General features: G+C 44.9%; 1 protein-coding gene across 1 annotated transcript in view; it reads right to left on the bottom strand.

Moving 5' to 3' along the window:
• The window catches only part of LOC139409914 (NMDA receptor synaptonuclear signaling and neuronal migration factor-like), a 49,609-nt gene extending 32,395 nt beyond the window's left edge, over positions 1–17,214 (bottom strand). The window contains exon 1 of the mRNA XM_071155327.1: positions 16,983–17,214. Coding sequence (XP_071011428.1) covers positions 16,983–17,053 — 71 coding nt within the window. The 5' untranslated portion in view covers positions 17,054–17,214. The remainder of the gene's footprint in view (positions 1–16,982) is intronic.
• Between the last annotated feature and the right edge of the window lie 900 nt (positions 17,215–18,114).

The raw sequence follows: 18,114 nt of genomic DNA, 5'->3' as shown, positions 1-18,114 counted from the left end.
TGACTCCACACCCACGACACCCGCAGCGTTACAAGCATGGTGTAACGGTATTCATCATCTGAAGAAGAGGAATCATCGGACCAAAGCGCAGCGTGGTAAGTGTTCATGCTTGTTTTATTAAAACTGAACACTATAACAAAATAATAAAGGGAATAACCGAAACAGTCCTGAAAGGTGCAAAACACTAAACAGAAAATAACTACCCACAAAAACCCTGTGGGAAAAATCTACCTAAATATGGTTCCCAATCAGAGACAACAATAGACAGCTGTCCCTGATTGAGAACCATACCCGGCCAAAACAAAGAAATACAAAAACATAGAAAAAGAACATAGAATTCCCACCCAAATCACACCCTGGCCAAACCAAAATAGAGACATAAAAAGCTATAAGGTCAGGGCGTGAGGGACATAGATCCCGCCCCACCTCTGGCTTGGCCCACTTAGGTGGCACCTCTAGAGCGGGGACCCTCGCCGCTGACCCCAGACTGGGGACCCTCGTAGCGGGCCCCGGACTGGGCACCCTCGTAGAGAGCCCCGTACTGGAGGGTGTCGCTGGAAGATCCGGACTGAAGGGCGCCTCTGGAGGCTCCGGACTGAAGGGCGCCTCTGGAGGCTCCGGACTGAAGGGCGCCTCTGGAGGCTCCGGACTGAAGGGCGCCTCTGGAAGCTCCGGACTGAAGGGCGCCTCTGGAGGCTCCGGACTGAAGGGCGCCTCTGGAGGCTCCGGACTGAAGGGCGCCTCTGGAGGCTCCGGACTGAAGGGCGCCTCTGGAGGCTCCGGACTGAAGGGCGCCTCTGGAAGCTCCGGACTGAAGGGCGCCTCTGGAAGCTCCGGACTGAAGGGCGCCTCTGGAGGCTCCGGACTGAAGGGCGCCTCTGGAAGCTCCGGACTGAAGGGCGCCTCTGGAGGCTCCGGACTGAAGGGCGCCTCTGGAAGCTCCGGACTGAAGGGCGCCTCTGGAAGCTCCGGACTGAAGGGCACCTCTGGAGGCTCCGGACTGAAGGGCGCCTCTGGAGGCTCCGGACTGAAGGGCGCCTCTGGAGGCTCCGGACTGAAGGGCGCCTCTGGAAGCTCCGGACTGAAGGGCGCCTCTGGAGGCTCCGGACTAGAGGGCGTCGCTGGAGAGTCCGGACTGGAGGGCGACTCTGGAGGGAGGAGACGGGAGACAGTCTGGTGCGTGGGGCTGCCACAGGGCCCACCAGGCTGGGGAGACCTACAGGAGGCCTGGTGCTTGGAGGAGGCACCGGATGAACCAGGCTGTGGGGGAGCACTGGAGCTCTGGTGCGCAGCCTTGGCACCACTCCTCCAGTCTGAATGCCCACTTTAGCCCGGCCCCTCCAGAGTCCAGGCACAGGTTGAACCGGGCTGTGGGGGAGCACTGGAAATCTGGTGCTTAACACTCGCACCTCTCCTGTCTCCAGGGTCCCTGTCCGTCCAATATCTCCTCCCAAGTCCAGGAGTCCTGAACCCTCTGCTCCTCTTTACCACGCTGCTTGGTCCGTTTGTGGTGGGTAGTTCTGTAACGGTATTCGTCGGCTGAAGAAGAGGAATCATCGGACCAAAGCGCAGCGTGGTAAGTGTTCATGCTTGTTTTATTAAAACAGAACACTATAACAAAATAACAAAGGGAATAACCGAAACAGTCCCGAAAAAACACAAAATGCCCACCCAAATCACACCCTGACCAAACCGAAATAGAGACATAAAAAGCTCTAAGGTCACGCCCAGGCCAGGGTGTGACTAGGGTGGGCATTCTATGTTCTTTTTCTATGTTTTTGTATTTCTTTGTTTTTGGCTGAGTATGGTTCTCAATCAGGGACAGCTGTCTGCCGTTGTCTCTGATTGAGAACCATATTTAGGTAGCCTTTTCCCACCTGTGGTTGGTGGGTAGTTGTTTTCTGTGTCTGTGTTTCACCATAGAGAACTGTTTCGAGTTTCATTGTTTCACTTTGGTTATTTTGTATTCAGTGTTCAGTTATATTTTATTAAAATGGACACTTACTACGCTGCGTTTTGGTCCGATCTTTCATACTCATCAGATGAAGAAGATCATTACACATGGTGCTTGCAACGCCAGGTTTGTAGATTCGATTCCCATAGGGAACCAGTATGGAGGGAAAAAATAATGAAATGTATGCATTTACTGTAAGTAGCTCTGGATAAGAACATTTGCTAAATTAATAAAAATTCTAAAGTTTGGCAACCCCTGTACTAACACATCGCTTATTAGCTGCTACACATTAACTCAGCACCAGGATTTAAAACTATAGTTTAATACTTACAGAGGGACCTATTAGCAAAAAAAGTATTTTAATAACTTTGGTTTACAGAACAATTTTGTTTTGCAGTTTCACAGCTAATTTCCTTCAATTGTAATTGCCATGGGGGGTGGTGAGATGTGTTGGCAGTTTAAAGCTACATGACTTATGGCATGTTAATATGATTTCTGAGTGAGAGTGACTAACAAAATCCATGGGGGTACCCTGGAGGTCAGGGCACGTCCGGCCAGATTACAGTAGATAGCTGATGATCACTGTAGATAGCTGATGATCACTGTAGATAGCTGATGATCACTGTAGATAGCTGATGATCACTGTAGATAGCTGATGATCACTGTAGTTAGCTGATGATCACTGTAGATAGCTGATGATCACTGTAGATAGCTGGCTAGACTAAGTAGTCTTGTTTTCCTACACACCTGGTTCTCATTTCCCTCATTAAGTGTTGTGTATTTAACCCTCTGTTCCCCCCATGTCTTTGTGTGGAATTGTTTATTGTAAGTGCTTGTGCACATGTTGACTGGTGCGCGACGGGTTTTGTACCCATGTCTTGTTATTCTTTATGCCGTTGGTTTTTGCAATTAAACTGCTCCGGCTATTACCTAGTTTTGCTCTCCTGCGTCTGACTTCCCTGCCACCGGTTACGCACCCCTTACACATGGACTAATCTGTGACTGTCAGTGAGTGACATACAACAAGAGGAAAACTGATGATGCACAACCAAGTTTGGAAATTGCACCTTGTGTATTCTACTATTCTAACGCTCATCAGTAAGTTGAGACCACGACTGAGTGCCCCCTCCCCCCAAAGAATCTATAAATATACAGTACATGTCAAATAAATTACCGAAGTCATATGCAGCTACAGGCCTGCTATATGTGCAAGCTACACACAACCTCTAGACGCAGTCACGATAGACAATGTCCAAACATGTAACACTGCCTGAATTCAGAAGACTAAATAAAGTAGTGCTCACCAGAATACTGTCTTACATTCATAGAATGGATGCATTAGTAATCTAGCTAACACCTGTAAAGTTGTCTGTTTCATTTAGGGACCTGGGGGAAAACGCAATAACTCCAAAACAGTGGAAAAATGTCCACGTCGTCAGTTTAACAGGCTTTAAGCAAATGAAAAGCTGAGAAAACGACAAAACACGTTTCTGATAAGACTTCAGTTCCACTTCGGTGCATATTTTATTAGGGTAAAATACTGTCTGCATAACAGTGCCAAAGATAACAAATGACAAGCTCATTCACATTTTCTCAAGAGATGCTGAAATAAAGAAATCATATTTCTCCAATCCACACTGTTCCCAAGACAAAATGAAAATGTGTTGAATAATTGCACTGCAAGTAATGCATAATTCTGCAGGAGTTAATATGATATTACACTACATGTGAGAGGATATAGGGCTACAGTCAGTGTCCAGATTTCAGTTACTATTCCATTTGACCCATATAGCCTACTTAAATTATAAATATTCTGTTTATTCATGGATACAGGGATACTCATGAGCGGGATATCAAAGGTGCATGTAAACAGCTTATCCCAAATAAAATCTTAGGCGGGATATGAGCTACTATCCGGAATACTGTCTACATGGAAACGTGGTCCTTGTTTCATGACGTTAAGGTAACAAAAGCGGGTGCACAATGGGCTACTGGTCAGATTCGGGGGCAATTGATCAACTGCGCTATCCATGGTGCTGAATCTCTGCCTAGGTCTGTTTGTTTAGTGGAGAATTTGATGTTCCCTGTGACTATCACCACAATAAGCGGTTTATCATGAAGGAAAAACTGTCATAACCTTCCCAAATTCCAACTATAGCCAGGTGCAAGGGGAGAGAAAATCCACCTGACATCTTACTAAGGTAGGCTAAAACTAATTAAATTTTCCCTAGACCTCATCATATTTGACCAGTCGGCCAACAGCCTAGGCTACATTAAAACTAGGCTACATCAACAAAATAGCGTGGTAACGTTGACTTGATTAAATTTAAACAAATACATAAAGAAAACATTAGATTCATGTGTAGCCTATATTTCTACAATTACAATGCTATAATCATGTCAGATTTTTCCGCTGGTATTATATGTTTTTATATGCTGAAACTGGTATTCCGGAATACCGGGAGATCTCCTACAGAACATTCCCTAGGACTGCCTTGAAGCCTTAAGTATGAGAGACAGAGAGAAAAGCTTCCTCTCTTATCCTCCCTTTCTCTGCCCCTTAGTATTTCCTCAGTCAAAAGGATCCACTTCAGAGCCCCTCTGTGGTACTGTAGATGTCATACTGCTGTAAGCTCTTCCACATAATAGTCACAGTCTGGTTCTCTGGGTTTGTGGGTGTCACCAGTAAAGGAGTGGCTCGACATGTGCACTGCCAAACGGCTCCCGTGCACATGTAAAAATAACCCTGCAAGCATGTGTCAATGTGATTCCGTCACTGCACTTTCCTCCCTCTCTGACTAAACAGTAGCATCCTCCCTGGAATGCTGTTTGTGTGTCTGTGTCTATGTTTGTGGATGCGTGTGTGTATGTGCCCATTCACATGCGTGTGTGTGTTAGCGAGTGCACTTCGTCATGGTGTGATTAGTCAGGCCTGCTGGGAGCTGTGTGAATAAAACTAGTCTGATGTTATGGGTAATTACTCCTTCCCTTCTGAAGCTTCTGAATACTTTTTCATTTTTCCCTTTTTTATTATTCAGCAGCTCGGAGCTTTGATTAAAATCAACAACAGGATGCACACAGTGGTCTGGGAGATACACATCATCCATAAAACATGAGAAAAAAAACAGAGGAGACAGAGAGAGCAAACTGCCTCCCCCTCTCTCTCGCTCTCGCTCTCTATCTCTCTCGCTCTCTCTCGCCATCTCTCGCTCTCTCTCGCTCTCTATCTCTCTCGCTCTCTCTCGCCATCTCTCGCTCTCTCTCTCTCTCTCTTGCCATCTCTATCTCTCTCGCCATCTCCCTCTCTCACCATCTCTCTCTCTCTATCTCTCTCTCTCTCGCCATCTCTCTCACTCTCTCTCGCTCGCCATCTCACTCTCTCTCTCGCCATCTCTCTCTCTCTCTCGCACTTTCTCTCTCTCTCTCTCTCGCCATCTCTCTCTCTCTCGCTCTCTCTCTCTCGCTCTCTCTCTCTCTCTCACCATCTCTCTCTCTCTCTCGCTCTCTCTCTCGCCATCTCTCTCTCTCTCTTTCGCCATCTCTCTCTCTCTCTCTTCATCTCTTTCGCCATTTCTCTCTCTCTTCATCTCTTTCGCCATCTCTCTCTCTCTCCATCCATCTCTTTCTCTACTTAACCTGTGTTTCATGAGCGCATCTGGTGGGGATAGACAAAATCAAGATGCGCACTATGGCGCACGCAGACGCACGTACAGAGCCGGTTTAGTCAGCATGTGAGGATGATAAGCGCAATGTCATTTGCGAACTGCAGCTACTTAATGATTTCAAATCAAACCAAACTTTAGTTGTCACATGAGCCGAATACAACAACTTTACCGTGAAATGCTTACTTACAAGCCCTTAACCAACAGTGCAGTTCAAGAAGAGTTAAGAAAATATTCACCAAGTAGACTAAAATAAAAAAGTAATAATAAAAAGTAACACGATAGGAATAACAATAACGAGGCAATATACAGGGGGCACCGGTACTGAGTCAGTGTACAGGGGTACAGGCTAATTGAGGTAACCTGTACATGTAGGTGGGGGCCAAGTGACTATGCATTAATAATAAACAGCGAGTAGCAGCAGTGTACAAAAGGGAGGGGGGGGGGGTCAATGTAAATTGTCCTGTGGCGATTTTATGAATTGTTGGCTTGGGGGGTAGAAGCTGTTGAGGAGCCTGGTGGTCCGGTACCGCTTGTCGTGTGGTAGCAGAGAAAACAGTCTATAACTTGGGTCTCTGACAATTGTATGGGCTTTCCTCTGACACCACCTATTGTATAGGTCCTGGATGGCAGGAAGCTTGGCCCCAGTGATGTACTGGGCCATTCGCACTACCTTCTGTAGCGCCTCTGCCGAGCAGTTGCCATACCAGGCGGTGATGCAACTGGTCAGGATGCTCTCGTTGGTGCAACTGTAGAACCTTTTGAGGATCTGGAGACCCATGCCAAATCTTTTTAGTCACCTGAGGGGGAAAAGGTTTTGTCGTGCCCTCTTCAAGACTGTCTTGGTGTGTTTGGACCATGATAGTTCGTTGGTGATGTGGACACCAAGGAACTTGAAACTCTCGACCAGCTCCACTACAGCCCTGTCGATGTTAATGGGGGCCTGTTCGTCCCGCCTTTTCCTGTTGTCCACGATCAGCTCCTTTGTCTTGCTCACATTGAGGGAGAGGTTGTTGTCCTGGCACCACACTACCAGTTCTTTGACCTCCTCCCTATAGGCCGTCTCATCGTTGTCGGTGATCAGGCCTACCACTGTTGTGTCGTCAGCAAACTTAATGATGGTGTTGGAGTCGTGTTTGGCCACGCAGTCGTGGGTGAACAGGGAATACAGGAGGGGACTAATTCCACACCCCTGAGGGGTCCCAGTGTTAAGGATCAGTGTGGCAGATGTCTTGCTGCCTACTCTTACCACCTGGGGGCGGCCCGTCAGGAAGTCCAGGATCCAGTTGCAGAGGGAGGTGTTTAGACCCAGAGTTCTTAGCTTAGTGATGAGCTTCGTGGGCACTATAGTGTTGAACACTGAGCTGTAGTCAATGAACAGCATTCTCACATACAGTGGGGCAAAAAAGTATTTAGTCAGCCACCAATTGTGCAAGTTCTCCCACTTAAAAAGATGAGCGAGGCCAGTATTTTTCATCATAGGTACACTTCAACTATGACAGACAAAATGATTTTTAAAAATCCAGAAAATCACATTGTAGGATTTTTAATGAATTTATTTGCAAATTATGGTGGAAAATAAGTATTTGGTCAATAACAAAAGTTTCTCAATACTTTGTTATATACCCTTTGTTGGCAGTGACAGAGGTCAAACGTTTTCTGTAAGTCTTCACAAGGTTTTCACACACTGTTGCTGGTATTTTGGCCCATTCCTCCATGCAGATCTCCTCTAGAGCAGTGATGTTTTGGGGCTGTTGCTGGGCAACACGGACTTTCAAATCCCTCCAAAGATTTTCTATGGGGTTGAAATCTGGAGACTGGCTAGGCCACTCCAGGACCTTGAAATGCTTCTTACGAAGCCACTCCTTCGTTGCCCGGGCGGTGTGTTTGGGATCATTGTCATGCTGAAAGACCCAGCCACGTTTCATCTTCAATGCCCTTGCTGATGAAAGGAGGTTTTCACTCAAAATCTCACGATACATGGCCCCATTCATTCTTTTCTTTACACGGATCAGTCGTCCTGGTCCCTTTGCAGAAAAACAGCCCCAAAGCATGATGTTTCCACCCCCATGCTTCACAGTAGGTATGGTGTTCTTTGGATGCAACTCAGCATTCTTTGTCCTCCAAACACGACGAGTTGAGTTTTTACCAAAGAGTTCTATTTTGGTTTCATCTGACCATATGACATTCTCCCAATCTTCTTCTGGATCATCCAAATGCTCTCTAGCAAACTTCAGACGGGCCTGGACATGTACTGGCTTAAGCAGGGGGACACGTCTGGCACTGCAGGATTTGAGTCCCTGGCGGCGTGGTGTGTTACTGATGGTAGGCTTTGTTACTTTGGTCCCAGCTCTCTGCAGGTCATTCACTAGGTCCCCCCATGTGGTTCTGGGATTTTTGCTCACCGTTCTTGTGATCATTTTGACCCCACGGGGTGAGATCTTGCGTGGAGCCCCAGATCGAGGGAGATTATCAGTGGTCTTGTATGTCTTCCATTTCCTAATAATTGCTCCCACAGTTGATTTCTTCAAACCAAGCTGCTTACCTATTGCAGATTCAGTCTTCCCAGTCTGGTGCAGGTCTACAATTTTGTTTCTGGTGTCCTTTGACAGCTCTTTGGTCTTGGCCATAGTGGAGTTTGGAGTGTGACTGTTTGAGGTTGTGGACAGGTGTCTTTTATACTGATAACAAGTTCAAACAGGTGCCATTAATACAGGTAACGAGTGGAGGACAGAGGAGCCTCTTAAAGAAGAAGTGACAGGTCTGTGAGAGCCAGAAATCTTGCTTGTTTGTAGGTGACCAAATACTTATTTTCCACCATAATTTACAAATAAATTCATTAAAAATCATACAATGTAATTTTCTGGATTTTTTTTCCCATCATTTTGTCTGTCATAGTTGAGGTGTACCTATGATGAAAATTACAGACCTCTCTCATCTTTTTAAGTGGGAGAACTTGCACCTACACTTGTAGGTGTTCCTTTTGTCCAGGTGAGAAAGGGCAGTGTGGAGTGCGATTGAGATTGCGTCATCTGTGGATCTGTTGGGGCGGTATGTGAATTGGAGTGGGTCTAGTGTATCCGGGAGGATGCTGCTGATGTGAGCCATGGCCAGCTTTTCAAAGCACTTCATGACTACCGACGTGAGTGCCATGGGGCGGTAATCATTTAGGCAGGTAACCTTCGCTTCCTTGGGCACAGGGACTATGGTGGTCTGCTTGAAACATGTATGTATTACAGACTCAGTCAAGGAGAGTTTGAATATGTCAGTGAAGACACTTGACAGTTGGTCTGCGCATGCTTTGAGTACACGTCCTGGTAATCCATCTGGCCCAGCGGCTTTATTAATGTTGACTTGTTTAAAGGTTTTGTTCACATCGGCTACCGACAGCGTTATCACACAGTCATCCAGAACAGCTGGTGCTCTCGTGCATGCTTCAGTGTTGCTTGCCTAGAAGCGAGCATAAAAGGCATTTAGCTCGTCTGGTAGCATCTCGTCACTGGGTCACTCAGAAAAACGAATCATGACTCTGGAGTCAGCAAAAATAATCTCTCTCTCGCTCTCGCTCTCGCTGTCGCTGTCGCTCTCTCTCTCAATTCAATTTCAATTTAAGGGGCTTTATTGGCATGGGAAACAGATGTTTACATTGTCAAAGCAAGTGAAATATATAATAAACAAAAGTGAAATAAACAATAACATATTTACTGTAAACATTACACTACCAGATGTTCTAAAACATGTCATATTATGGCTATGTGTTGTAATGATGTGCAAATAGTTAAAGTAGAAAAGGGAAAATAAATAAACATAAATAAAGGTTGTATTTACAATGGTGTTTGTTCTTCACTGGTTGCCCTTTTCTTGTGGCAACAGGTCACAAATATTGCTGCTGTGATTGCACACTGTGGTATTTCACATAATAGATATGGGACTTTATCAAAATTGGATTTGTTTTGTGGATCTGTGTAATCTGAGGGAAATGCGTGTCTCTAATATGGTCATACATTTGGCAGGAGGTTAGGAAGCGCAGCTCAGTTTCCACCTAACTTTGTGGGCAGAATGTCTTCTCTTGAGAGCCAGGTCTGCCTTCTGCAGCCTTTCTCAATAGCAAGCATATGCTCACTGAGTATGTACATAGTCAAAGATTTCCTTAATTTTGGGTCAGTCACAGTGGTCAGGTATTCTGCCTCTGTGTACTCTGTTTGTGAATTCTTAGTTGGTGAGACGGTCCCCAGACTTCACAACCATAAAGGGCAATATAACTTATTCAAGTATTTTTTTGCCAGATCCTAATTGGTATGTCGAATCAGATCATTCACAGCTCTCTCTCTGGATATAGCACATCTGGGAAATACTTATCTGTATATAGTTATGATGAAGGGAGAGAGAGAGAGAGAGAGAGAGAGAGGTGGATTTGGGGTAGGGAGGAAGATTACAACTGAGAGGAAGAGAAGAAAGGGGCATATTAAAGATGCAAGAGAGGGAAAGAAGAGGAGGGAGAGCAGGATGTGGAAAGAGAACCAGAGGGACAGCAGAGATAGAGAAAATGGAGGTGAAAAGTGGCTATGCCTGTAGCCCAAGACACTGAGGCTCTAGCTACACTAAGGTCATGGTGAGAATGCTACTATAGTATAGAGTTTGAACTCTGTAAGTATAGAGGTCTTACCATGGGATAAAGAGTATGAAAGAAAGCATGATACTGCATTCAGTTGTGCTGAGGCACATGCAACACACTCATGTCAAAACTACACAGGAGAGTCTCATTGTGCAAGAGAACACGTTCGAGACAAATCCACAGTATATAGTATTTTCTGAGTCTGTATAGGTCAATAATAGGATCTGTTCTGTTGGCTCCTGCTCTGTTGCAGATAGCCAATAGGGGGCACCGTTTTACTTCTGATCATGAGGCACTAATTGGGCCAATATAGAGTTATACACACCACTTCATCACACTGTAGATACCAGTGTTTGCTGAGTTTACACAGGCAGCCCAGTTCTGATCTTTTTTTCCACTAATTGGTCTTTTGATCAATCAGATCAGCTCTTTTTTGTGTAAACACAGACTAAATGCATTAGAAGTTCCTTTCCTCTATCAATTCACAATCTCTACCCTTTCATTTCTCTTTGTGTCTTAATGCAGTGAAACAACATACTTCAATATCATTTAGAGGACAAACAACTAATGCCTGAAGACGACCATCAGTTGACTAGCAGGATTTCCAGTAGTCTACCTGCAGACCAATACCTGCAGACCAATTCCCCAGCCTTTCCCCTCTCATCGACAAACAATAGGCTGGCCAGCAAGATCTCTAAATGTTGGCTAATCAAATCTTCTCACCGTTTCACTAATTTAATTGTTTTTCTCTAACCAGCAGCATAACTCATCTCCCTGAGTTCAAATCCACGTGAGAATTGTGAGTGGTTTGGCTCTCTAATCGCAGGCTCTTGTAGGGGTGTTTTATAGGGAATAGGGGCCCAGCACTTGATCAGAGCACTGATGAAAATGTCACCTCGTCAGAGAGTAGGTGCCACATCAGCCTCCTACACGCTGAGTGATGCAGCGAATTCTCACTTGCCCACGATGCAGCTCATCAAACACACACACACATAAGCACACGCGCACACACAACCACGCACATAAGCAGCACCCAACATGACAGCAGTGTCACAGGCCTTATTGCCATGTGTCAGAGTTACTTCGAAATTGGTATCATCTCACCCAATTACCGTAATTACAGCAAGCACGGTAATAGCCTCTAATAAAGAGGGAGGAAGAGAGGGAATGAGAGGGAGGGAAATGCTCACTGGCTCATTTTACACTTGAGTATACTTAGTTAAGGATAGTTCAGCTCAGAAAAAGCAACAGATTAAAGGGTAGTAAAGGAATAAATAAGAGAGGGAGAAAACTATTATGTGAGAAGTGAGGGAGCACATAGTTTGAGCCCGTGGTCTGCTGCTAAACTGCATCACCACAGACAATGCCCTGGCCATAGAAATACAATGACTCATTCTACTGGCACTCCTTTCAACCTGCCTGCCATTTCTTTGAAAGAAACCCAAAATATTTAGTTTGAATGTGAGAAGTGTGAGCCCCACATCCTTCAGAGCTCTAGTAGTCCAATGCCCTTCAACTGATCAGTCGAATGACACTCCTTAAGGATACACAGATCAAGGATTTGGGGAGTTCCCTGATGACAGATTTTCAAACATTATCCAAAAGGCTGCAGGCCAGGGTGAGCTAGCTATTGCTCTAGCCTCAGCAGTTTGAACGTTTCAGCAGTTTGTGTGATGTGTAATGCTATCAGGTATACACACCTTGGCAAAAGGCATGTGTGTTTCTGCATCTTCTCTGCGTCAATCTAACACGCTGCCTGCACTGTCCAATCAACATTTAGAGTGGCTGTAGGATGGGATTAACTGTCCGACCCCACCCACCTCTATACGATAAGCACTGTGTGCTGTAAAAAGGTGAAGCATCACTCTTCACCAGACGGTATTTTCTAACAAGAGTGTTTAAAAGTACCAGTAAACAGTAATGACTGATGACTCAGAGACCGGACACACACACACGGCTGTCTGCACACCCGGCGGCTGAGGTGTGTGTGACCTCCAGTCATTTGCTATGTCACCTGGCGGAGCTATTCAGTGAGCCCCTCCCTCCACAGAGGGACACTGTGTTTCCTGATGCTAACACTGGGAACGGAAGAGTCGGACAGAGGCCTCGCCACTGTGGATGAGCACAGCTGGCATCCATCACACAGACACCAGCCTCCAGGAGCACAGAGGAGCCACGGAGCTCAGCCATATGTCCCACTAACACAGGACACACACTTTCACCTGAGACTGTCTGTTTCACTGCTTCAGGCTCACAGCCTCAGAGTTGAGCATGGTTGAAGTGGGCTAAAGGAAGACGAAAGGAAAGACAAAGCATTGCACTAAATCAATAGATGGGATGCAAGGGGAAGGTCAAATGAAGTGCATTGAAGTAGGTAGCTAAGATGAAGAGGGAACATGGTACAGTGTGTGTTGTGATCCAGCAGGGACAGAGGGTTCTTTCTGGAACACAGAGGGAGAGAAGAGAGAAGGCAAAGGGCAAAGCTCAGTGGGATAGAGCAGGAAAAGAGGCACTGCAGAAAGAAAGCTTTGATATGAGGAGGAGCTTGCAGAGCTGCAGAGTCCTGCCTGCCCTTCAGACAGTGGAGAGGAAAGTAGGACGGGGTACATCGAATAGGAGGGTAGGACTCTGTATGCCAGCAGGTGTGTGTGTGTGTGTGTGTGTGTGTGTGTGTGTGTGTGTGTGTGTGTGTGTGTGTGTGTGTGTGGAGGAAATAATGCTTGTTTGGTGTGTGTGTATGCATGTTCGTGCATGCGCGTATGTCTGTTTGTGTGCGTGAATGTGTGTGTGTGTACGTGCATGCATGTGTGTGAAAAGCAAGACCACCTTTGGAGCTCCTGTGTGTTGAGCCCACAGACCCTGACACCCTTTTAATAGCTTTCTCTAGTCACAATGTCGCGCAGCAAAGGCCTGGCTGTGAATACCAAGAATATAGGCCAGCTCCTACTGTATAACACAGACATGAAAGTATGGTTTTGTGTATGAGAGAGACATACTGGTGACTGGGTCTTCCTTTCCTGTGGCGGTCCTCATGAGAACCAGTTTCATCATAGCACTTGATGATTTTTTGTGATGGCACTTGAAGAAACATTCAAAGTGCTTGACATTTCTGGATTGACTGACCTTCATGTCTTAAAGTAATGATGGACTGTCATTTCTCTTTGCTTATTTGAGCTGTTCTTGCCATAATATGGACATTGTCTTTTACCAAATAGGGCTATCTTCTGTATACCAACCCTACCTTGTCACAACACAACTGTCTCTTCACAGTCCCCAAGTCCAGAACAGACTATGGGAGGCACACAGTAACACAGTACTACGTAGAGCCATGACTACATGGAACTCTATTCCACATCAAGTAACGGATGCAAGCAGTACAATTACATTTAAAAATAGATTTAAAAAACACCTTATGGAACAGCCGGGACTCTGAAGCAACACAAACATTGGCACACACACACACACACACACACAATAACATACGCACTATAAATACACATGGACTTAGTACTGTAGATATGTGGTAGTCGTGGAGTAGGGGCCTGAGGGCACACAGTGTGTTGTGAAATCTGTGAATGAATTGTAATGTTTTAAAATGGTATAAACTGCCTTAATTTTGCTGGACCCCAGGGAGAGTAGCAGCTGGGGGATCCATAATAAATACAAATACATCTGACTGGCTCAAACGCATTAAGAAGGAAAGAAATTCCACAAATTAACTTTCAACAAGGCACATCTGTTAATTGAAATGCCTTCCAAGTGACTACCTCTTGAAGCTGGTTGAGAGAATGCCTATCTCAAGGCCACCAGACTGTTAAACAGACATCACTAACATTGAGTGGCTGCTGCCAACATACTGACTCAAATCTCTAGCCACTTAATAATTAAAAATTGGATGTAATAAATGTATCACTAGTCACTTTAAACAATGCCACTTTATATAATGTTTACATACCCTACATTACTCATCTCATATGTATATACTGTACTCTATACCATCTACTGCATCTTGCCTATGCCTTTCGGCCATCGATCATCTATATATTTATATGTACATATTCTTATTCATTCCTTTACACTTGTGTGTATTAGGTAGTTGTTGTGAAATTGTTAGATTACTTGTTAGATATTACTGCATGGCTGGGAACTAGAAACACAGGCATTTCGCTACACTCGCATTAACATCTGCTAACCATGTGTATGTGACCAATACAATTGAATTTGATTTGAGAATGTTGAGACTGTTCAAAGCTGTCATCAAGGCAAAGGGTGGCTACTTTGAAGGATCTCAAATATAAAATATATTTTGTTTTGTTTAACACTTTTTTGGTTAGTACATGATTCCATATGTGTTATTTCGTAGCTTTAATATCTTCAGTATTATTCTACAATGTAGAAAACAGTAAAAATAAAGAAAAACCCTTGAATGAGTAAGTGTGTCCAAACTTTCGACTGGTACTGTATGTGTGTATGTGGGAGAGATTAGGTTAGTAATGTGCGTGACTATGGATTGATGAGTTCATACAGTATGCAGGTGAATGAGGGATGAATATTCTATGTGTTAGATGTGTGATCACAGTAATGAAGGTGAAGGATGGAGCTTACTGATGAGTGTACTGATGATTGTACTGACGAGTGTACTGATGATTGTACTGACGAGTGTACTGATGATTGTACTGACGAGTGTACTGATGATTGTACTGACGAGTGTACTGACGAGTGTACTGACGAGTGTACTGACGAGTGTGCTGACGAGTGTGCTGACGAGTGTACTGATGATTGTACTGATGATTGTACTGATGAGTGTACTGACGATTGTACTGATGAGTGTACTGATGAGTGTACTGATGAGTGTACTCAGCCTGGAGAGGGACCAGTTGTCTCTGGTGTGTATGACTGTTTATTCTAACATAACATTCGTACTCCAGTCAAGTGTATGACATGAGAGATCATGTCAATGTGTCAGACAGGAGATTGGTGTGTGTGTGTGCCATGTGATATTGTTACGTGCTCTAGGTCCCCTCTCGTCACAGCCCTTTGTGTGTGTGCACCGAGAATACTGCAGCACAGAGTTGTGCGCACACACACGTGGCATTGAATAAAGAGAGGGCTCACACAAACAAACACACATATCCATACACACACGTACGCACGCACACATACACACAAAATTATGTAACCATGCCAATGCCATCCCACATCTGTCTGTGGAGTAAACCCAGCATCTGCAAGGTCATTCAGCGACCTCCGTTAAGAGAAGACTACTGTGTGAAAACTCATGTATGACCAATCAGATACTGCATATTGATCTCTGTGAACTTCTCACCTAAATATTGTCCACCTGCTCTAAGGTTCATTTCATCTCACCAAGGCGCAGCAGCAGCCATGACGGTACAAGGGAGTCATCACATGGATTACACTATTGGCCAAATCGAGTCCAGACCTATCCATCTATTGGGAATCCATAAGCAGAGGACATGCATTGAGAAAACTGTGGGTTCTTCAGCTCGATAGACCCAGACACTGAACACAGGAGACCTGCGCATAGCCAATTTAAGAACAAATGTTATTGCGGTGCTGTTTGACATTATAGCCTGGGTGAGGGGGTGTCAGAAATCTCCCAGATTAACGACCACACGGTTTATAGCCTTGGAGACCTGCCAAATTGAGGAATTTGCTTCCTTTGCTGAATAACTTAACGGTGGTGTCTATAGGCATTCTGTTGCCCTGGTCCGACCGGTGCAATAACTAACTGTGATGGCTGATCACCGAAGTTTCCCGAGTCAATTACGGCTGATTGATAAATTGATTGCGCAATCATTTGCCCGCAGGATGCAACACCAGTGCATCCAAGAACGGTAGCACTCTCTAACTTTTCTATAATTTCAGCCAGTACTTTTGAAAGTGGTGCTCACGAGCCAAAACAGGTCCCCATTTTTTCTGTTCTACGTCATCCAATTGTGTACTACGTCAACCATTTCGTGAGATATGTTATGAATTCGTATCATAGCATTTTGCAATTTGTGTGATATGTTAAAATATTTTTTCTCTATAAAGATATCGGTAAATGGTAAGTGTCCTTCATATCTAATCCATCCAGTTGGAGCCTGTATTTGTAGAAACATGTCACCAGTGCAGTGGGACACATAGGCTACAGTAACATAAATGGGTTAGGCGATGTTGCCATCTTTTGCATATCATGTTTGAATTTGGCAGCCTTGAATTAGGTTATGCTATAGTGGTAATGTAACTTTTGTCTGTAAACAAGATCCAGACAGAGCATTTAAATTGTACGGCACCATACAGCTCTCCAGGATCAGTGAAATGTTCGCCGTCATGATGCACACTTGCATACTTGCTTGCGTCAATGATAAGAACAAAGACAACTTTGGGCATCAAAAGCGGTAAATTGTGTGATTCTTCCACGCTATTTGTGCAACCAAGTCATGTCGAGCAAGCTGCAGACGCAGCGACGGGTTGATGTTGCTCCACGGTGGTTATAAACTGTAGCCTACCTGTCCTGCACGGACGATATTACGTGGAAGAATTCTGGAGGACCCACCATGAATAGATTGAGGCGTTTATAAACGCGCAATTACACAAATTCGTTGGTTATCCAAAATGTCACTATTATGTCACACTATGTTCAGTAACTTGGTAGCATAGCAGATCTATGCTACAGTAGGACGACAATACTGATAGGCTAGTCCGTTGGTGGGTGGTTGATCGGGAAAGAGGGCAGGACACTCACCTAACTTTTGCTGCCACGGAAGATATCGCATCGTTTCTTAAATTCTTCCTTTTAGACACGACAGTTCCCATGCTGGCATGGAAACGACGCAGGCAGGAAACAGCTCATTCCAGAAAAACCAAGGATGGAGAAATTCGGTGAGAAAACACTATAACGTTAAAGGAAATCCAGGAAAGACAGGCATTCCACTACGGCAGGAATCTTAGTGTTTTCAGGTCAGCAGAGCGCTCTCTCAGAAAGAAAACAATAGATTCAGCGCCTCTTCTCCCCACTGTGTCTAAAGAGTGCATGTGTGAGGTAACCCAGAATACACAGACAAGCACCAACAGTGCTCTCTCTCTTTCTCCCTCACCCTCTTTCTCTCTCTCTTCATTACTCAAAACAGAGAAAATGGGATGGGAGGGGGTTGGACTCCTGCTTGTCATCATCAGGTGTATGTGTGTGTGTGTGTGTGTGTGTGTGTGTGTGTGTGTGTATCCAAGAAGGGACAGGGGTGGCAGCAGTAGACAGGAAACTGAGCAGAGCCATATAAGGAGTTGTCATCCCCCCACAACACACAGTGAATTCCTTAGGAATAAGCATGTATGTACACACATACCGGTGTGTGCAAGTGCATTGTCCTTAGAGGACTGCATTTTACTTGGTACATTTTAGTGAAATTCTAAGGTGTCTAAAGTCAAGATATAAGGTCTGCACACATCCTGTAAGTATATGTTTTTGTGCTTAGTTGAGTGGCTTTCTAGCTAGCACAAAGTGAGAGATTGACATGACATACAAATTGTTAACCCACAGGGAAGGATACACTGGGGAATTGTGGTTGTCTAAACACACACTCCACTGGCAGACACATCAAACATAGCCACCAGACAAAGCAGCAAGTAACGGGCCATCAGCCTTCTAAAACGAATCAATCAATCCACAAATCAACCTGCCTGCGAAACACATGAAGACACTGGACGTCCTTGGGAGTTGATTGAATCTCTACACACACGTGCACACATGCATTCACACACACTTACACTGAGAAAAAAGGGATAGAAATAAATCAATCAATCGATCAAGGCACCCCAGATCAGTGTGCTCTGAAGGCAGTTAGGCAGTAAATAATGTGAGGCAGCTGTGAGGAGCCTGG

This window comes from Oncorhynchus clarkii, chromosome 5 (assembly GCF_045791955.1).
Source record: "Oncorhynchus clarkii lewisi isolate Uvic-CL-2024 chromosome 5, UVic_Ocla_1.0, whole genome shotgun sequence".
NCBI lineage: Eukaryota > Metazoa > Chordata > Actinopteri > Salmoniformes > Salmonidae > Oncorhynchus > Oncorhynchus clarkii.
The sequence above is the reverse complement of the archived record's forward strand: the minus strand, read 5'-3'. Positions and strand labels throughout refer to the sequence as shown.